We start from the raw sequence: 21059 nt of genomic DNA, 5'->3' as shown, positions 1-21059 counted from the left end.
TTGCAAAATTTTGCTGTCAATATTATAGAGTTTAGATGAGACAGCGTGAGAGAACTGGCAATACCTATTAGGTTGTTTAACTATCAGCTCTGATCTAGTATCTCTGGAGCGATTATTAAAGAACTGAAAAAAAAGGGTGCTTATGGCTCAAATTCAGCACTGAATGCATAGGAAGGGTATGACTATGGAGATTAGCAGGGTTTTTTAAAGGAGAGGTCTCGTCTTAGTAGTTCATTTTCATTATCCTCCTCATTTTATAGAAGGTGAGTAGAATAATGGAAATGGCTACACTATGCAGTGGCTTTTAACAGAGATGCTGCACAGGTAAAGCTTATCAAAAGGAGAGGAATGTGAAACTGGTGATATGGATATAAGGATGGTTGACATATCAGAATAGCACATGGGAGAGCAAATGGAAATGATCAGTGATGTGCCAAAGGGTTGTGCTTGGACCACAACTGTTTAATTTGTACATTAATGATAATAGGATGATTCGAAAAGCAATACCTGATTTCTTGATTATACTCAGCTGGGAAGGAACAATAAATGAAAATGATGTGAAGATGTGCAGTAGAATTTGAATCGAGTAACATTTTTGGGCTAAGAATTGTTGTTTCCAGTTTGATGTTGCAAAAAGCAAGATCATGCACTCTGGACTAAAGAAATTATAAACTGCGTATTTTACTGATTGGACTGCATTACAAGAAAATGATGAGCTTAGGAATATAAGAATGAATGGACAGTGAGTTGAGGTTCACTGGCCAAGCTACATAGAGGATTACTTGGAAAGTGAACACAAACTTTGAAAGATTCCATATCCAATAATAAAAAGACAAAAACAAATCCTAATTTGATGCAGCTTTGGTATAGAATGTTCCACATCCATTGTATGTTATGTGAATATCATCATGACACTGCTTTAATACCTTCATCAGCTACTGCTTTAAATCAAGCTTGAAGTGTATTTTTCAAAATTGATATTAGCAACAATTCATCAATGACATAATCAGTTATAATCCACAGAGTCTTCTCTCAAAGTAATCCAAAATTTCAAAATATTAAAATTTCTTTATCAAAATATTTACAAAGTATGGATAAGAAGTTATACTACACTTCCAAGGACTCATCATGGAAGGGCACTCCACACATGCTATCCACCATTCATACTACTTAATCTTTGTCAGCATACTGCATAACTATCCACCATCTGCAGATCATGCCCTCTACTGTCTTCTAATAATATCTGTCAGTTAATTGTGTGTGCGGCCAGTCTGCCTGCATGGGATGAAAAACCTAAATTTCCAAAGCAAAAACCCTGCTGACTCCATGACAATAATCAAATTCAGATCTTTTCCAGTTGAAAGGCACAAATGTACCATAATTTCTCCAAATGCTCTTATGGATCCCCTCCCTCCTCCAAACAAAAATGCTCACTTACTCTTGACAAACAACTCATTAACAATGAAAGCTATTACACAGTAACATATTATCCACTTGACCACAATGTTTCTTCTTTATTAGATCTTGATACCACATCTGAACTACTGCATTCACTTGGACTGATTTCATGGCATGAAGATGTTGAGAGGATTCCAAGATAGATAAGCCATGATTTCCATTGTTTAGTATATACCTATTTTCTTCAGAGTAAAAATTAGTACTTGATTGATGTATTTTGTGCATTGCTTTTAAAGAAAGGGATACAATCTCTTTTATTATTCACGAACATATTCTGATCATGTGAAGTGATTCACAACATCTCCTAATTTTTTTTAATCGTTTAACACATATACCCTCTCCTTTTGTTGTTGTCGGCAGTGTCATGATGATATTTGCATAACATACAATGGATGTGGAACATTCTATACCAAAGCTGCATCAAATTAGGATTTGTTTTTGTCTTTTTATTATTGGATATGGAATCTTTCATACTCCCAACCTATGATAATGATTGAAGTATCAAAGTTGACCATTCATAGATCCATTATACATTTATGAAATGGCAATAAGCATCTTCTATCCTTTACAGTACTAGTGCACTCAAGTTTGGGATTACCATAAAAAAATAAATAAATACTACTACTAATAATGGTTTTAAGTAAACATGTAAAATCTTGTCCCTCTGTAATATTTATGGTTTATACTTGGAATTCCCAAAGAACATGTTACTTTACAAACAGATCATATGACAATATGTTTGTTTTTGATCATTATACAGAAACGATATGATAATTTATATGTAGCAAACAAAAGCTGGCTTTTGGGAAAGGTATTAAAACACAATTAAAAGAAAAATATAAAAATCTCTCTCAAACATTTTTGCTTTATAACATTTAAAAATAAATACATTTTATAATAAGATAATTCTCTCAGTTTTTTTTAAACTTTACTTTAATGTTAAAATTTACCATAAACCCACTAAATCAGAAAATATTTGCATTTTCTGTTTTATCACTCCTACAGTACTATGAAAACTTATTTTAATACCTATAAATATTCTTCATCTGCTACTGCTTTAAATCAAGCTTAAAGTGTATTTTTCAAAATTGATATTAGCAACAATTAATCAATGACATAATCAGTTATAATCCACAGAGTCTTCTCTGAAAGTAATCCAAATTTTCAAAATATTAAAATTTCTTTATCAAAATATTTACAAAACTTGTGATATTTTTAAATATATGGACTGTAAAGTAGTTTTCAAAGCCAGTTGCAAGTTAAGGGATCTGAACAGAAACATAATAATACAAAGACTATCTGACATACACTATCTACCAATAATAGTCTGGACACTTTATCAATTTACAATTGATACCAGCAGGTGAACCCTAATATCTGCTATGTCTCCCTTTGGCTTTGATCACCTCTTGCACCCTTTGAGGGAAGCTTTCCACCAATGTGCAGCATACATCAGGTGGAATTTGTCTCGATTCCTCCATCAAAGCCGCACTGAGTTCAATGACAGATCGAAAACGTGCTGCTCTGGACCCCAATTGCCACTCCCTTTCTTCCCACAGATGTTCGAGGGGTTGAGGTCAGGACTCTACACAGGCCACAGCAGTCGTTTACCACTCATCTCTTTATACCATTCCATAACAGCTGCAGCTTTGTCATGGGGCATTGTCATCTTCATAAAAACTCCACAGTGTAGGTAGCACCTGATTATCCAGAATATCAAGGTACTGAGCTGCCTTAATGGAACCACAGACAACAACCAGTGGTCCCGCTCCAAACCATCTGAATGTACTCCACACCATTACTCCTCCACCACCAAACTTTACTGTGGTTACAACATGCACTGTGATAACAAGTGTTCATCAGGTTGTCTCCACAACCACATGCTGCCATCAAACTGGAAACAGTTGAACCTTAATTGATCGTTCCAGAGTACTGTTTTTCACTGGTCAATTGTCCACTCTTTGCACCAGGCCAGATGAGCTGCCTTGTTTGTGATGTTCAGCTTGTGCTGCTACTCTTCTGTGGAAACCCAGTAAATGGAGTTCTTTTTGTACAGTATTAGTGCTCACTATTGTGTTACTGGCACTCTGGAACTTGTCACGGATGGTTTGCCGATTGTAGCTGGTTTTTTTGCGTGCTATCCATTTTAACACTCTCTGTCCATGTCAGTCATTTTCAGCAGTCACCCTGGGTGTTTTCCTGCACTAGTGATGCTGGAATGTCTCCATTTGTTGATCACATTGCCAGCCATTGATTTTAGATGCTCCAATTGAGCAACAATGGCACCTATGGACATGCCACCAATTTGGCAGCCCACAGTCGAGTTGACACACTGCCTGTAATCAACTCCTCTGATGAAATACTGCTTCCTACTATCTGTACACCAGTTTTTATGTTATTAACAAATCTGGAATGTTCCATAATTTCAAATAATAGGGGTGTCCAGATTGTTATTGGTAGATAATGTATTTCAGTTTTATAGCTTTGTTCAAAGTTTCCAATGCCAGTTTAGCTGCAATGTGTATAGGGTCAACAATTATATCATATTGGTCATGTTTAAGTGAACACTTTGCAGTTGTAATAGTCTTCTTGTCACTAATCATTTTAACAAAAAACAAAGAAAAACATTATTCCATTATCAGAGGAATTATTATTATTAAGAAATTTAAAAAAAGTTTTTTTTTTTAATTTAAAAAGATAATTCTGTCAGTTTTCTGAACTGAACCATTACTAGATTCAACCGTTACTTTAATATTAAAATCTACCATAAACCCACCAAATCAGAAACTATTTGCATTTTAAAGAATGCTAAATCAAAAAACCAGAACCACTAAAACAGCACCATTACATACAGTACAGTGCCATCATACTTTAAAAATTTTAGATTAGCTCTTGTTACACATTCCTGAATGCTGGCAGTGTTAAGTTCATTCCTAACTGTTTCCAAACTATATCAAAACTATCCAATAATTTCTCTCTCCTTATCTCGAAACACACAGCATAAGTTCTAACATAAAATTGAAAGAATCATCTTCATCACTAGAGATTCAAGATATATTTTTTCTGTTTATTAATTATCAGTTTTAAATTGATATTTTAATCTTTTCAACTCTTAATTTGGCTTGAGGATAGGCAGTATAGGGATCGTATCATTAGTTTTGATAATATATATATATATATATATATATATATATATATATATATATATGCAGCCTCCATAGCTTCTTTGGTCAGAAAGACCTGGGTTCGATTCCCGTCCATGAATTGGGATACCTTTATTAGGTCTCTTTCAACACTAAAGGTGAGTTAACTGGTCTCATATCGAATTGGAGGGTTTTTTTCTCCCAGTAACTCAGGTTTTTCATCTCTCAAAACAGGCAAACTGACTCCGTGAACACACACATCTACAGACATAATTACATCTTCCCCCCCCCCCCCAATGTCCAGCTCTGCAACAAATCATTTGGGATAGCTTAAAGGCGCATCATGTAAAATAGTGGCTCCTTCTCCAAGCGGGACAGTGCGAGGAGGAAGAAGAAGATACAGTGTATATATTTATATATATGTGTGTGTGTGTATTTATAACATAATTTATTTCTTGTGGGATAAAATTTTAAGTGTTATGATAACCAAATTTTATAATCAACATGACTTCATTATATAGCCTAAAGAGGCATACAGGATACCGTGATAGTACTATTGCATGATTATATTATTATATAGCTTCCTATCTACAATTTTCTTCCAAATTAATCTGCTGTTCATAACAAATCTAATATTATCAGATCTTAAATTTCACTATTCTATGAATCCCAGCAGTATAACATCATCTATATCTTAGTCTTTCATTTTATTTTCTATCATCATTATCAATTGTCTGGTATGTATGCTCAATGGGGAAGGAGGATACAGTTTACTATGACAGTACTACATGATGAAGTTTGCATTATTATTAATTTCCTTTCAACTATTTTCCTCCAAATTAGCCCATTGTCAGCACTCCAATGTTGTCCTATCTAACATTTTAATCTTTTGAGGCTGTTCTGAGTGGATTATTCCACCTAGACCTTGGTCTTCCTCTGGGTCTTTTTCCTTCCATCTTGGTATCAAGATGGAAGGAAATCTCTTTGTATCTTTTCCAGTTCTGCTTAAGTAACCATATTGCCTTAGATTAACCTGTCTCACACAGTTTAACTGGATGTATTCAACATTGTTGAATACATCCAGTGAATCAAATGAAGACAATTATCAGGTTCTTTCCTAATGTTTTCATTTTTAATATTATTCTGTAATTGATGCCATCTGACATCCCCCCCTCCAATTTTTCTCAGAACTCTCATATCTTCAGTCAGATGCTTTATTTCTAACCTAACGTTTAGATCCATAATTTAAAATCATTTTGAACACTGTCTTGTATACTTCTAGTTTAGCCTTTTGGCTAATTTCTCTTTTATTCGATATAAATTTATTCAACTGGCTCCCCACAACATACCAGCTTTACTTATTCTGTTGTCAATTGATAGATTTAATTTGCTATCTTCACTGAAAACTGTACCTAAATAACTGAAATATTTCACTTATTCTATAGGTTCTCCATTCAGAATTTAGCTGAAGTTTTCTATGTTCCTGTCTTGTTTCACAGTAAGGTCTTTTTATTGCTGATTTTTGTGCCAAATTTATTACAGCTGTTATTAAGTTTAGTTAGAGAATTGCACTGGAATTTGCTTTATGCAGATATTTAGGAGTAAAACATCTGCATAAAGCAAAAAGCCAAATTCAATATCTTTGATACTACAATCAGATTTAATACCATACCTTTCTTTCATAATATAGATGCAGAATAAGAGTAGAGATAATGTTCTTTCATGTGTTATATGTGATTTAACATCAAACTATCTTCCTGTATTTTCTTCAATTTTATCTGCTCACTTACAATTTAAATATAGACTACATATTGCTCTGGTGCATTTATGATGCAATGATCCATTTATCCCATGTAATTGTAGGGTTTTGAAAAGCTTTTCTCTGCCTACTTATTACATGCCTTTTCCATATTTATTCTTTTATTTTATTTATTTTCTTACAGATTCAAACTATGAGAGCTCTACTCCAATCTTCTGGAATTCAACCTTCTAACCACGCTCTGTGAATTGTGAAGTGTATCCAATGCAAAACTTTTGTACCTCCATATTTGAACACTTCTGATTGAATATCATCTTCTCCAATTGTCTTTACACATTTCAAGTTTTTGATGGCTTTCATTACCTCAAGTATGGGTATGGACTTCTGTCTGCATTCCTCTTGAATTTTCTACTATGGTTGTGTCAGTACTTATTTCACTTAACAGTCTTTCAAAGTAATTACTCCAGACATCTAGGATATCCTTATCTTCAGATTTCATACTGAATAGTAATGAAAAAGGAATCATCTTTGATTCCTTTTTCAGTACTATTTCTTCAGATTTTCCAAATTAATATTTTGCCACATTCTGATACTTATCTTTTGTATTCTTACCAAAGTCTTTCCATAACTGTTGTTCAGTTACATTTACACAAAATCTTAGCTCTGTTACATTAAAATAACTTAAAGATACCAAGAAATTATATACTTGGTTTAATCCTTTATTATTATTATTATTATTGCGGGTATCTCCATGGAGTCAGTAGACTCATCGCGGGAGACCTAAACTAGCAAAACAATATCTGCCATATCTCTTCTTGAATTCATTTACAGACGAAGAGCTCACAACTAAGTCAGGCAATGAATTCCTCTTGTTCTGGATGACCTCTTGTTCTTCCATCACTATCACACAGCTGAAACATTTCCCCTGCATCAATCCTATAAAAACCTTTCAGTAATTTAAATGTTTCTATCATATCCCCTCTTCTCCGCCTATCAACCAACCTCTGCAATCACAAGCTCTCAATCTGTCAATGTAGGGAGCATTTTTTACATCACTCACCAACTTGGTCACTCTTCTCTGAACCCTCTCCACTGCCTCCTCATCTCCAAGGAATCCAGGTGACCAGACCTGAGCACAGTATTCCAAATGTGGAAATATCAACGCTTTATCAAAAGGAATAATAACTTCTTTATCTCTGGATGTCAGCGTGTTCCTCAACAACCAAGTAATCCTATGTGCAATCTTAGACACCTTAGTAATGTGTCCTCTGAACTTCATCTACCAACACCCCTAAGTCCCTATCCTCATCAATCTCTTGGAGTACTGTTCCATCAATGTAGTACACAGCTGGTAATCTTTTAATTCCAAAATGCATGACTTGACACTTTTCCACATTGAACTGACATCCATTATCTTTTGCCTATTCTACCAGCTTATTTAAATCATCCTGCAAACTTTCAACATTAGCTTGATTTTTTATTGCGCTACCCAACTTTGCATTATCAGCAAACAACTGAATATCTCCCTGTAATCCATTTCCTATATCATTTATATACAAATTAAACAACAATGGCCCAAGCACAGAGCCCTGAGGCACACCACTGGTCACCTGACTCATTCTGGACTCGGCTCCTCCATACACCACCTTCTAGCATCTCTCCCTGAGCCATTCTCCTATCCATATCACCAATTTAGTATCCATTCCCATCTGCTCCAATTTGCATAACAGTGTTCCATGGGGTATCCTGTCAAAAGCCTTAGCAAAATCCAGACGTACCACTGTGTAGCCAGTTCCTTTGTCCAACTCAGATGTCATTCTGTTATGAAAAGTTAATAGATTGCTAAAGCAGGATCTACCTTTAACAAAACCATGTTGGCCTCTATAGAGTATTATATCCTGATCACCCATTCTTGAATTTTGTCTTTTCCAATACTTTTACCACTACTCCTGAGATGGTGATTGGTCTGTAATTAACTACCGCAGTTTTAGATCCACCTTTATGCAAAGGAATTTTTTTCTTTAGCTTCAATTCTCATGAAGATATCTCTACAGGGAGGATATCTCTGTACCTGTAGTTATTGCTACAGGTACAGAGATATCCTCACTTGGGTGATAGACTTTTGAAAAGTGATCACTCAGTAACTCGATTATTACATCTGATTTTGTCACCTCAATATCATCAGCACCCACTAAAGTTATCCTTCTGAAGTCATGCTTCCTTTTACTTGCTACATAACGTAAGAACTCTTTGGGATTACCCTTGATCTCTTTGGCTAAGGTCTTCTCATAATCTGATGTAGCTTTTCTTACTGTGCTGGTTACCTTCCTAGCTTGAGCCTTGTACTGCTCATGGGTGTACTGATCGCCTTTCTCCTTGTAAATTCTCCATAACATTTTCTTTTTTTGCAGATTAAGCTTGATACTACTGCTCATCCATCTAACGCCTGCCTTGTTTGACTTCTTGACCATGGGGATACAATCTGATATTGCTTTCTTCAGATACCTGCTGATTTTATCCCATACACTGCTAACATCTTTCCCCTGCAATATTTTCTGCCATGGGATGGCTGCAAGCTCACTCCGAAGCTTGTTATAATTGCCTAACCTGTAGTTCCGTATATACCCCTTCTTAACAGAAAAATCCACAGATTTTGCAACCTCCCAAGTCAATACTACATGATTGCTTTCACCAATTGGATGTAACGAGGACACCTTACTTATGCATATAATCTCTGAACCAATAACCAGGTCCAACACTCTCACACCACGTGTTCCTTCTGTTATGTGCGGTTTCAAGTAATTATCTCGTAGAAGATGTATGAACTCCATTTCCTTTTTGCTATACGGGATATTTCCTCCTTCCAATTGATATCACCATAATTAAAATCCCCCATAATAATCACCAAGCCTGCACTCATTGCACTAATTTGCTGATGCATGAATTCAATATCTCCCCCTGTACTCCCTGGCCTATAGCAGCATCCAGCTGTATATTTGGTTGCATTGGTCACTATTTCACACCAGACCGCCTCAAATGAACTCTCATTCACATGTCTATCATCTTGATATACTACTTTTTTTGGCTGCAACACATCAGCTATCATCAACAGTACTCCTCCTCCTGTTTTATCTTCTCTATCCTCCCTGAAAATACTGTACCCATCACATTCAATTCCAGTGACCACATCTTCTGCTGACAGCCCAGTTTCACTAATGCCTACAACTTTTGGTGAGATTGCACTGACTAATGCCAAAAATTCTTCTCTCTTATTTCAAATGCTTCTTGCATTGGTATACAAAAATTGCAGATTCCCTCTAGATCTTGTACCAGCCTTAGAACTGATATATGTCAGTAATTTCAGTAGTCCCGTGCCGATTTTTATCCCCTCTCTTCTGCAGTTTATTCTGTGTTTAAGGATCAATAAATATACAATCAGTGCTAAAGTTTTTCTCTCTCTTACACTCAACCTTTTCAATATCCAAGTGTAAACAAACAAAGATTGCACCTGAAGTATTTTCAGGGCTGGGGCAATTCATGGTAAAGGTGGTAGAGGATATGTTGACTAATTTGCTATTAACTTTTGGTATGGTGTCTTCTTTTCTGGCACTGCCTCTTTAACTTCTTGTATCCACCATGGTGTTCTTATTTTTCTATCCTTGTAGACAATCTCACCATATGCCTCCCTAGCTAAATCAGTCAATGTTTTCTTCAGAGTTTGATACTGAGATTGCAAAGTTAGTTCATGCTTTTGAAAATGAACTAACTTTCCAATCTCAGTAGCAAAGTTAGTTCATGTTTTTGAACTGTTTCATTTTTTTTTTACAATAACATTTGCATAGTTTATTCTATTCTCTAAAAAGTCTAAAAGGAATACTCTGTAAAAACTGCTCAACTTAAATTCTTTTTTAAAAATTTTTTCATAGTGTTCTTTTCAATGTGATATTCATTTTTTTCCCAGTTAAAACTAAATGATGGCCACTTCCAATTTCAAATGTTCTGTAGCTCTTATATCCCGAACCGAGATGAAGATATCACTATCGACAATGACATAGTCAATGAAACTTTTCTTATGATGATAAAACGGTTATTTTTTGATCACAAGAACTATAGGAGAATGATTGACTACTATTTGGTTTTTTTTTTGGTCAAATTTATTTTAAAATTAGTTGGCATAACTTAGTTTCACCAACTGTGGCTGTTGGCTTCCTCAGGGTAAAAGATGTATAAAAAAATAAGAACACTTAAACGCTAAAAACTGTTTACACTAAAACCATAAAATGAACTGAATACAATTGCATATTTATAAAAGCAGAAGAATGCGTATATCACACGCATAGCGCATGTATGATCTACTAGTTGTTATGTAGGAATGTTCTGTGGTTGGCAGCAAAATTTAATTCTGGCATGCTGAAAGATCTAATGAGGGTCTTGGTTTCTATTAAGGTTTTGTTCTGAACGGAGAACTGTTGTGGCTTCTTTTATAATTCGGGAGCGGAAGTCCTCCTCTAAGTAGGGCATTGAGCTTATATCCCATTCTATCACGTGGTTAGTCCTAGCAGAATGAAAGGCTAACCGTGATTTGTCTTCTCTATTATTATTGATATCTTTTATATGTTCCTTCTTCCTGATTTCAAAACTTCTTGAAGTCTGGCCAATATAATTCAAGCCACATGAGCAGGGTATGTTGTAAACTCCAGCATTTCGGAGATCGTAAAAATTGGCGAATGGTCTGTGCAGGTTTAAAAGCCACTCATATTCCATGCGGCTCGAGGAGTTTGGCAATCTTATTGGAAATTGTCCCCACAAACGGAACCACTATGGTAGAATTGTAATGTATATCTTCAGGTTGTCTTTGTGGGGGGTCACAGAAAAGAATCATGTGTATTAATTTTCTAGGATAACCATTCTTTGTAAGGTTATCAGGGACAGTTCATCTTGGAAGTCTTTATCATCTGTCGTAATGTGAGAGGCTCTATTTTTTATCATATGCACACTGCTAAGTTTCTGAGAAATATGGTGTGAAGAAGTGAAGTGCAAGTATCTACCTGTATTGGTGGGTTTGTGATAAACTGTAAGGCTGATACGAACATCTATTCATTTCTTGATTAAAATGTCCGGAAATGGTAATTAGTTATCTTTCTCAAGTTCTAGAGTGAATTTAATTTTTTGATGCAAACAGTTAATCTTGCTTAGAAAATTGAACAGATTCTTTTCCGTATTTTTCCAAATGATAAAAATATCATCAACGTATCTCCACCAAACTGTGGATTTAGGGTCTAGTTGAGATAAAATTTTACTTTCGAATTTCTCCATAAAGAGATCCACACAAGGTGGTGAAAGAAGGCTTCCCATTGCAAGGCCTGTTAATTGCTGATAAATAGTTTTATTCCATAGGAAAAAGTTAGATGTTAAACAATGATGGAATAAAGAAGTGATGTCTTGAGGGAATAAACTTCCTAAAATGTCGATCACTTCTTCTACTGGAATGTTGGTGAATAGAGATGTAACATCCAGGCTTGCTAGAAGATCTGTATTCGATATCAAGATGTTTTTTAATTTCTCCACGAAATGTTGTGAATTTCATATATAAGCATCTGAATTGTGGATGTGTGCTTTGAGGAGACTTGCAAGGTGTTTAGATAATAAATAGGTAGGCAAATTAATACGGTCAACAATGGGACGTAACGGTATATCATTTTGAACTTTTGGAGAGCCATATAGTCTCAGCATCAGTGGATGCATAGACTTCAATCTTCGTTTTAAATCTGTTGGCCAGCTATCCATATTATGTAATAAATCGTTGGTATCATTATGATTCTTTAAAGTGGGGTCCGAATCTAGAACACGGTAAGTAGATGTATCAGATAGTAAGTTGGTAATGTTATCTTTGTGTTTAAGATAACCGTACAGTTACGTTTATTGGCTTTTAATATGATGATTTCTTTATCTTTCTTTAACCTAAACATAGCTCTTTTCTCTGGAGGAGCGATGTTTTTGTTGGGAGCTCTTGAAGAAGAGAGAATAATACTGAGACTAATACATCATGGCTTCGGTAGCGACGAAACGGCCTTTTCTACACTGCATAAGATGTCCACTTTAGGAATTAGATCAGGGATAATAGAAAAATTGAAGCCTTTTTTGAGTATACTCACTTCCAGTTTTGATAGAACACGATCAGAGAAATTACATATCACCAGGTTGTCTGGTAAAGCAGGTTTTGACTGAAAATGTTTTTCTACTAGTTGTTATGTAGGAATGTTCCAAATTATAAAAGAAGCCACGACAGTTCTTCGTTCAGAACAAAACCTTAATAGAAACCAAGGATTGATTTTGCCTGAGATCTGGAAGACCCTCATTAGATCTTTCAACATGCCAGAATTAAATTTTGCTGCCAACTACAGAACGTTCCTACATAACAACTAGTAGATCATACATGCGCTATGCGTGTGATGTACGCGTTCTTCTGCTTTTATAAATATGCAATTATATTCAGTTCATTTCATGGTTTTAGTGTAAACAGTTTTTAGCATTTAAGTGTTCTTATTTTTGTATACATCTTTTACCCTGATGAAGCCAACAGCCACAGTTGGCAAAACTAGTTGGTATAACTTAGTTTTAAAATAAATTTGACCAAAAGAACCCCCAAATAGCAGTCATTCATTCTCCTATAGAAACTTTTCTTATTTCTTGTGCTTTTATGAAGTGAAGTTATGCATATCTTTTTGTTGGAATATAGTGTTAGTAACAACTAGTTCATATCCTGAGCAGAAATTCCACAGATATTTTCTGTTATTATTAGCCTTGTCCTTTTCTCCTAATTTTTCAAAAACTTTTCTGTATAGGTAGTGGGATTTATTTTTTATGCTGCTGTTTTGACCTCTAACAAGGACCATATTTTCTTTGTGTCAGCTGGTGGCTCTGATGACTGAAAAAATTCCTCCACCTCTTATTTGTGCCTAGTTCCTTTAGGACCTAGGCACAAATACGTTTCATTGTCCATTTTGAAGTTAGCCCTCATTACTCTACTTGAAATTGCCTTCCAATCAATTAATTGACTCATATCTTCATGTTTGGGGTTAATGCTATCACTACTTCTTTCCTTCTCTGATTGTTATTGTTCAAATATAATATCCTATACTTATTATTTAGTAAGTTTTTGTCTTCTTTGTCTAAGTAGTGCAAAATTCGTTCAATTGGTATTTTTCTAGTTCTTCTGCACATTCAGTTTCCTCAACTCTTCTCTTCTTGTTGATGTTGAGTTTGTTCAGGTAGCTGAGTTTTCACTGTTTACCGTGGTTCCCTATTTAATTTGTCATCTTCACTAAGAATTCTGTGTAAATAGCTGAAATATTTTACTTTTTCTAGTTGTGGTTCCCAACTGAGAATGCAGTTGGTGTTTTCCATATTCCTGTGTATTTTAATAGTTTTTTTTTTTTGCTAATTTTCATACCAAGCTTGTTACATTACTTTATTTAATTTAGATTTCTGAAGCCTTCTGCATTTATCTAAGAATATAACACTATTTGCATAAAGTAAATAAGCAGTTGAATTGAATATCATCCCCAATTTTGATTTCAGATTTAATTTATATAGATGATTGGTGATGCGTTTCATAAAGATGATAAAGAACAATGGAGATGGTGTGCACACTAGTATTATGTCTGATTTTATATCAAACCATCTTTCTCATATCTCCTTCAATTCTAATCGCTGACTGACAACATAAATATAAGATATATTGTGCTCTATATGTCCCATTTATACCATATAATTATGTTCTGAACAGCTTTTATTTTGACACCTTATCATATGCCTTTTCCAGATCTACAAAACTTAAATACTGATCCTTGTTATATTCCTATGATTTCTTGACTAATTGTCTTAACACATTCACACCAGGCTGTGCATGTTTCACATCAGATGGAAACTCACTTGACATATATCCTTTTCTCTCATCGTTGTAGGCACATTTTTAATGTTTCATTATAGCATGCCAATTTCAATATTTTTGTTAGAATTTTATTTATAAAATTAGTGGTGTGAGAAGGTCATGTTAGCATTTTCTGAGCTTTTACTTTATTTTTTTGCTAAGAGAATTGTGTCATCTGCAAAATGTAAATGATTTACATTTCTACCATTGATGTTAATTTAACAGTTTTCCAGTGTTATATTCCTAAAGACGTTGGTGATCTTCTAATGTAGTAGAAAACAATTTGGATGATCTTTAAAGGTACCTGTGGCATGACTGTAAGCAATAAATTACATGATAACCACAGTAATTAACTTTAATGAAATTATCATTTCATTGAAGTTAATTACTGTGGTTATCGTGTAATTTATTATTTATAGTTTGAACGATATTGGATATACTTGCCTCATTCCTTTCTCAATGCTGAATTCCTTTCCCTGATATATACTACCTTTATATCTGAGCTCTGATATACAGTTTCTAATAATCTAATATATTTTGCTGAGACAGCCTGTTGCTTTAATTTGTATTATTTCTGATTGATATAAAGAATCAAAGTCTTCTTTGATTCTTTATATCAACCAAACTATGTCTGGCAGAAAAAGTTTTTGAAGAAGATCCAATGTGTCATCCCTAATGATGTTGGTGAACAGACTGATAACATCAAAACTAGCTAGGATGTGTGAAGGTTCTATATTTAGATCCTTTAATCTTTCAATAAAGTGGCAACTGTTCTTCATATCATTTCATCTTCCTATGTATGGTGCTACCAAGTTTGACAGATACCTCACTAAGTTTGAGGCAAGGGAATCTTTCTCATATGCAATGGAATATCCTGTTTGTGTATTAGTTAAACCATATTTGTGTGTGTGTGTGCCATGGGATCCCAGCATAAAGCTGTGTAGGTATTGAAATCTTCTATTAAGGTGTTCATTTTTCTTATGTATTTGTCTGTATTCATCACCACCAGACAGTTATTTAAACATTGCGTAGAAAACACTTTCTTCACATTTCAGGATAAATATTGGGAACAAACAAGGACTTGCCTTGGGTTTCCACTGTCACCAGCCCTAACAAATCTCTTTATGGAAAGTTTTGAAAATAATGCTATTGAAAACTATCATAAAACAAATACTTGGTTTGCATTATATTGACACATTTTCATTGTTTGGTCAGGAATAGCAGACGAGTTAACTCAGTTTAAAGATTATCTGAACAGATTGCACCCAAAAATAACATTCACCGAAAGATTACAGAAAATTACCTTTCTTTTTGAAGTTATCAGAGAAAGAAAAAAGATACAACAGATTCTTACCTGTTTCAGTAAGGAAATACCATGAGTAGACATATTACTTGAAATTATGATAACAGAATTAACTCACGTAAAATATTATTTATTAGTAGAATTTTCACCTGAGTATCACAGGCATCTTCAGTACCTGTAAAAAGACTAACTAAACAATAACTGAAAATTCCAAAGGGTGCCACCAAAGTAGCTCATGTAAGATAACTGAAAAAGGTCATTAAGTTTCCTAACTTATTAAAAAAAAAAAAAAAACATACATAAATATATATATACACAATTACGAAGTTAGGAAAGATTAGCTGATTTAAAGAGTACTATCTCCCATAAAGGGGATAGACGTAGACCATCAGATCTGTTTAAGTTGGGGGAAGAGAAGTAAAGTTTCACATGTTTTTTATAAAGCCGTTCCATGAAGAACCAACTTTTGTGAAGGACTCTTGTCTTGTTCCAATGAACTCTATGTCTAGTGTTAATGGCATGCTCTGCAACTCCAGATATTATGATTAGTCTAGATGTTCTTTCATAATTTACCAACGTTCCTGTATCTGACACCATTGAATTACTGCAACAATAATTTCCTTCAGACAATGTTAAAATATTCAATTTTGTGATGCACTCTGGTTATTTTTTCTTTAAAAACAAGTTATATCAACAAATCAAAGGAACAGCAATGGGCAATCCTATTTCTCCTGCTATTGCCAACTTCTATATGGAGAACTTTGAATGATGTATTTTTGACAGCATTTCACCTAGACTTCCTCATTGGTTCAGATATGTAGATGACATCTTTGCTATCTGAAATGGCTCTTCTGATGAATTACAACAGTTTCTCTCTAAATTAAATGCACCTCATCCAAGGATCCAGTTCACCTTAGAAGTAGAAGTAAATAAGCAGTTAGCCTTTTTTGGGTCTTTTAATTTTTTGCCAACCAGATAGTAACCTATATTTCTCAGTCTATAGGAAGGAGACTCATACAGACCATTATATCCATGATGAATCTCATCACCATCCCAGTCAAAAGGTGGGAACTATTCAAACACTGGTTCATCAGGCTCACACCTTTTGTTCTTCAGAGGAACTATTACAGAAAGAATTGCAATATATTATTTCCTCTTTTCTATCTAATGGATATAAGAATTCTTTCATCAAAAGAGCTTTAAGTAGTTTTGATATATATTCCTCTTCAAAAACAGAAGAAATAACACATGTTCCTATCCCTTATGTGCAAAGCATTAGTGAATGCATAGCAAAAGTTTTAAAACCACTAAATATTTTTGTTTCCTTTCAACCCATCAGAAAAATCACCACCTTTCTCACTTGTCCAAAGGACATGCTTCCACATAGAAGTCATCCAGGTGTCCACCAAATTCCTTGCTCTTGTGAGTTATCTTATTTCGGACAAACGGGAAGATCTGCTTTTATTCAGATAGAAGAACACAAGTTACCTTGAACTGAACAGTCTGGACTTGCAGAGTGTGCCATCAACATTAGACATAGAGTTCATTGGAACAAGACAACAGTCCTTCACAAAAGTCGGTTCCTCATAGAACGGCTTTATAAAGAAACATGTGAAACTTTACTTCACTCTCCCAACTTAAACAGATCCGATGGTCTACATCTATCCCCTTTATGGGAGATAGTACTCTTTAAATCAGCTAATCTTTCCTAACTTTGTAATTGTATATATATGTATATGGTTTTTTTTTTAATAAGTTAGGAAACTTAATGACCTTTTTTTAGTTATCTTACATGTTACATCAGTTATTGTTTAGTTAGCTTTTTTACATGTACTGAAGATGCCTGTGATACTCAGGCAAAAATTCTATTAATAAATAATATTTTACGTGAGTTAATTCCGTTATTATAATTTCAAGTAAGATTCTTACCTGTCGCTTCACACCAACATCCATTACAGAAGATAGGCATATAAAAACATTACAGGAAGAGCCTGCTGCATTCCCATTATGTCAGAAAAAAGGAATGAAGAACTGTGTTACTCGAGGCATACTTCTGGCCCTTAATGGGTACGGACTAAAGACGATTAACAAAATTTTTAAAATGTCTCTGAAAGCTCCTTTACATTACCTTACATCAACAATGTTATATACAAAGTTGCGACATTGCTTCATGATTGCAATATTAAAGTGGCTTTTTTGCCAAACCTCTATGTTCTCCTATAAAAAAAACCAGGACTGTGCAAAGCACATTACTCTTGTGGCATTTGCTATGTATGCCATATGGGATAATCTGGAGAGCTATGGATGTCTGAACATTTAAAAGATGTTGAGAAATAAAGCACATATCAGGATTAGCCTTCCTCACAACAAATGCAGGCCACCAAGTAATTTGGCAAGAAACAGAAGTAGCATATATATTGATCATAACTGTTTTATAAGAAAATTGAAAGAAGCCTCAGAAATACTTCCTCTCCTCTTACAATGTAACAGAAACCAAGGTTTAATCATACACCAAGTCTGCATCGATCAAAAATCCAAAAATCATGGAACTGCTGTGACACTTGTTATGCCACAAAATGTAACAACAAGAACTGTTCCGATGCTTACATATTATTTAATACAATGGTTTTTCTCTAGTCACTTTTATATGTACTAGTTTTGAAGTTCAGATAACATCTGCTGTGTGTAATTATTTTTCTAGTCTTTTCATATAGGCCTGATGATAATTCTGACAACTTATAAAACTTGTCAGGTTATATTGTTTATTTTAATAAAGTTTCCAGTCTCAATACTGGAAATTAAATGAAAATAAATTGGTTAGCCTGTAATTATCAATGTCATCTTTGCTGCCCTTTTTATATAAATAATCATTGAGTTACTCCATTGCTGAGGAAGTTTTTCTGTAGTTAAAATATCATGGAACATATTCAGTATGTCTTATGAAACTGTGAACCTCTTGATTTTATGTGCTTTGCTAATATGCCGTCTTCTCTAGCACTTTAATTGGAACTAAATACAGAGATGTAAGCGGATGACATAATGATAAAAACAGTTATGGAATAAGAACATGTAAGGAAAACATTGCTTATTAAATGCAGAATTTTCAACTAAGTTTAATGGATGTTGTAAATGCATACAGATGAAAAGAGATAAACAAATTGGAACAACATTTGAAATGTAAGTGTATATGACATTTATATTATTAACTGTCCAGATCCATGCACAGTCCATATCTGTAACTATTAGAATTCAAAGAAATAAATTTCAAGTAATAATTATTAATTCATTAAACATAGGAATGAGGATGACTCAGGATGACTTTCCAAAATAGATAAGGTTTAAAGACAGTCATTTTTGTTGAGGTTTGGTCTATAGATATTGGCTTCACAACTTTCTTTATATAAGCTTTCAAGTAAAAAATAACTTTTGCCTAAAACCTTAATTTTATTTCAATGAATTCTATGCCTAGTTGATAAGGTGTGGTTGGCCAAACCAAACTTATGACTCATGAAGTAGGATTTAATCATGATGTTCTTTTAGATGAATCTGAGCTGAACAATATGTCTGCCCATAATAACAAAGGCCACACGAGAATAAGATTCTGTAAACTATAGGATGAGAAAGTACAGAATATTTATCTTTTAGAGAGGAATTTAATTTCTGAACTGGATTGGAAGAAACATGATGGATGATTTATCAAAGGAGTCTTGCAATTCTTTCTGACACTCTCTTTGCATACGGAATGGAAATTATAGAAACCTCTTCTAAAGGAGGATTTGGATGAAGGCCATAACTATTAATTATTTTGTTGATTTTTTGGTGTACCCATTAGAGATGAATGTAGATCTGATAAAGGACGGTTCTCTATTTAATTGATCCTGACGCAGTGTGAAGATATCGCTTTAGTCAATAATATCTTTAATTTTTTTGTGTGTTCTCTCTATGTGAATTTCTTCACATTTTGGTATTAAATCATGGTGATAGTAATGACTAGTTCAAGTCATTACACACACTTGGACTAAGTTTTTATAAAATTATATTTCTCCAGATTTTTTCTTAAAATGAGGGAAGGTCTACCTCCACTTTTCAGTTGTGAAGTTGATAATATACGAATAAAATATACTATATGTATATATATGTTTAACAGATGTACACTGTGTTCATTAAGTTAAAATGTTTAATTTTCAGGTTATCTGCATTCCCGATGTTCCATCTTTATATCACGTTCCTATAATGATGGAAGAACAAGGTTTGGTGGATTATTTTACAAATAGGCTTCATTTGAATATCCCTTTCCCTCGGCCTCGTCGTTTGATGACAAAGTGGAAAGAGCTTGCTGAACGATTTGATCATTTGGTGAAAGAAGTAAATATTGTACTTGTTGGGAAGTACACCAAACTGGAAGATTCGTATGCTTCAGTTACCAAAGCTTTGCAACATGCTGCATTAGCTTGTAATTGCAAATTGAATCTCAAGGTAATGTTTATTTCATTATTCTGTTAGACTAATAGTTAATATAACATTAAAAAAATTTTTTTTTTTATTATTAGGCAGTATGCTTGTTGTGGCTTACAAATTAATCCTTCCATTGTTTCAGTCTCACACAATCTCACTTTCCAAGGATAAAATTTATCATAGTAGTCTTCTCATTCTTGCAACATGATCTTTCCATTTTTCTCTATGTTCTTCTATTGTATCCTTTTGCATGTGCACATTCAATTCTTTTAAATATCTTCATTTCGGATATTATTTAATTCTTTTACTGATCCCAAGAATTTAATTTCTGCAGTTGGCATTTTATTAAGAGCTTTTTGTTTAGCATCCATGTATCTGACCAATACATTTATAGAATTTTTTTGTTCTTTTTTTGCTTTACAGTTTTAAAGTTTCTATTGTTCCACATCCTAAATAGCTGAGTGACACACTTGTTCAACTATATAGCTATCAGTATTTTATTTTTATTATTTTTTATTAACTGCAAATATTCTGATTAGATTACTTTTAGGAATTGAAATTTTCATTTTCATATTCTTGGAGTTTTTCCTTGTTTTCTTGTGTTATTGCTTGATCATCAGCAGATAGTCACTATTTTGACAGAAATTCTATGAATTAGCTTAATGCTAGTATTAACTTCTTTTTTCCACTGTTATGTGATGATGATGATGTCACTTATGTCATCAGTATTGGCTGTTATTGATCCACTGTTGGATGAAAGCCTTTCAAAGATGACTGTCTGTCAGTGATTTTTCTTTTGTCCATCATTGGTTTGTTTTTGAGCAAATGCCACTTAAGATATTTCTGTAATGCTAGAGACTTTGGATCAATTTCTTATTCAAGTATTCCCTTTTGTAATCCAGTCCCAGTCCTGTGATACCAAGTATACAACCTTCCATATAAAATTGTGTTTTCTTAGTTTTTGAGTTTCTGGTTAAAATTTTCCTTTCTTAAGACAGATTAAAACAC

At 34.0% G+C, this 21059-nt stretch overlaps 1 protein-coding gene across 2 annotated transcripts in view; it reads left to right on the top strand.

Annotated features, from left to right (window-relative positions):
• LOC150104389 (CTP synthase 1-A-like) overlaps window positions 1-21059 on the top strand; it is a 281082-nt gene that overhangs the window by 82243 nt on the left and 177780 nt on the right. For both annotated transcript variants that reach the window (XM_090396340.1, XM_090396339.1), the window contains exon 6: window positions 19785-20072. In XM_090396340.1, the coding sequence (XP_090252466.1) occupies window positions 19785-20072 (288 nt within the window). The remainder of the gene's footprint in view (window positions 1-19784; window positions 20073-21059) is intronic.

Source organism: Typopeltis vanoorti, chromosome 8, assembly GCF_054136105.1.
Source record: "Typopeltis vanoorti isolate ZY-2024b chromosome 8, IOZ_Tvanoo_1.0, whole genome shotgun sequence".
Lineage (NCBI taxonomy): Eukaryota > Metazoa > Arthropoda > Arachnida > Uropygi > Thelyphonidae > Typopeltis > Typopeltis vanoorti.
This window is presented reverse-complemented; position numbering and strand designations above follow the sequence as displayed.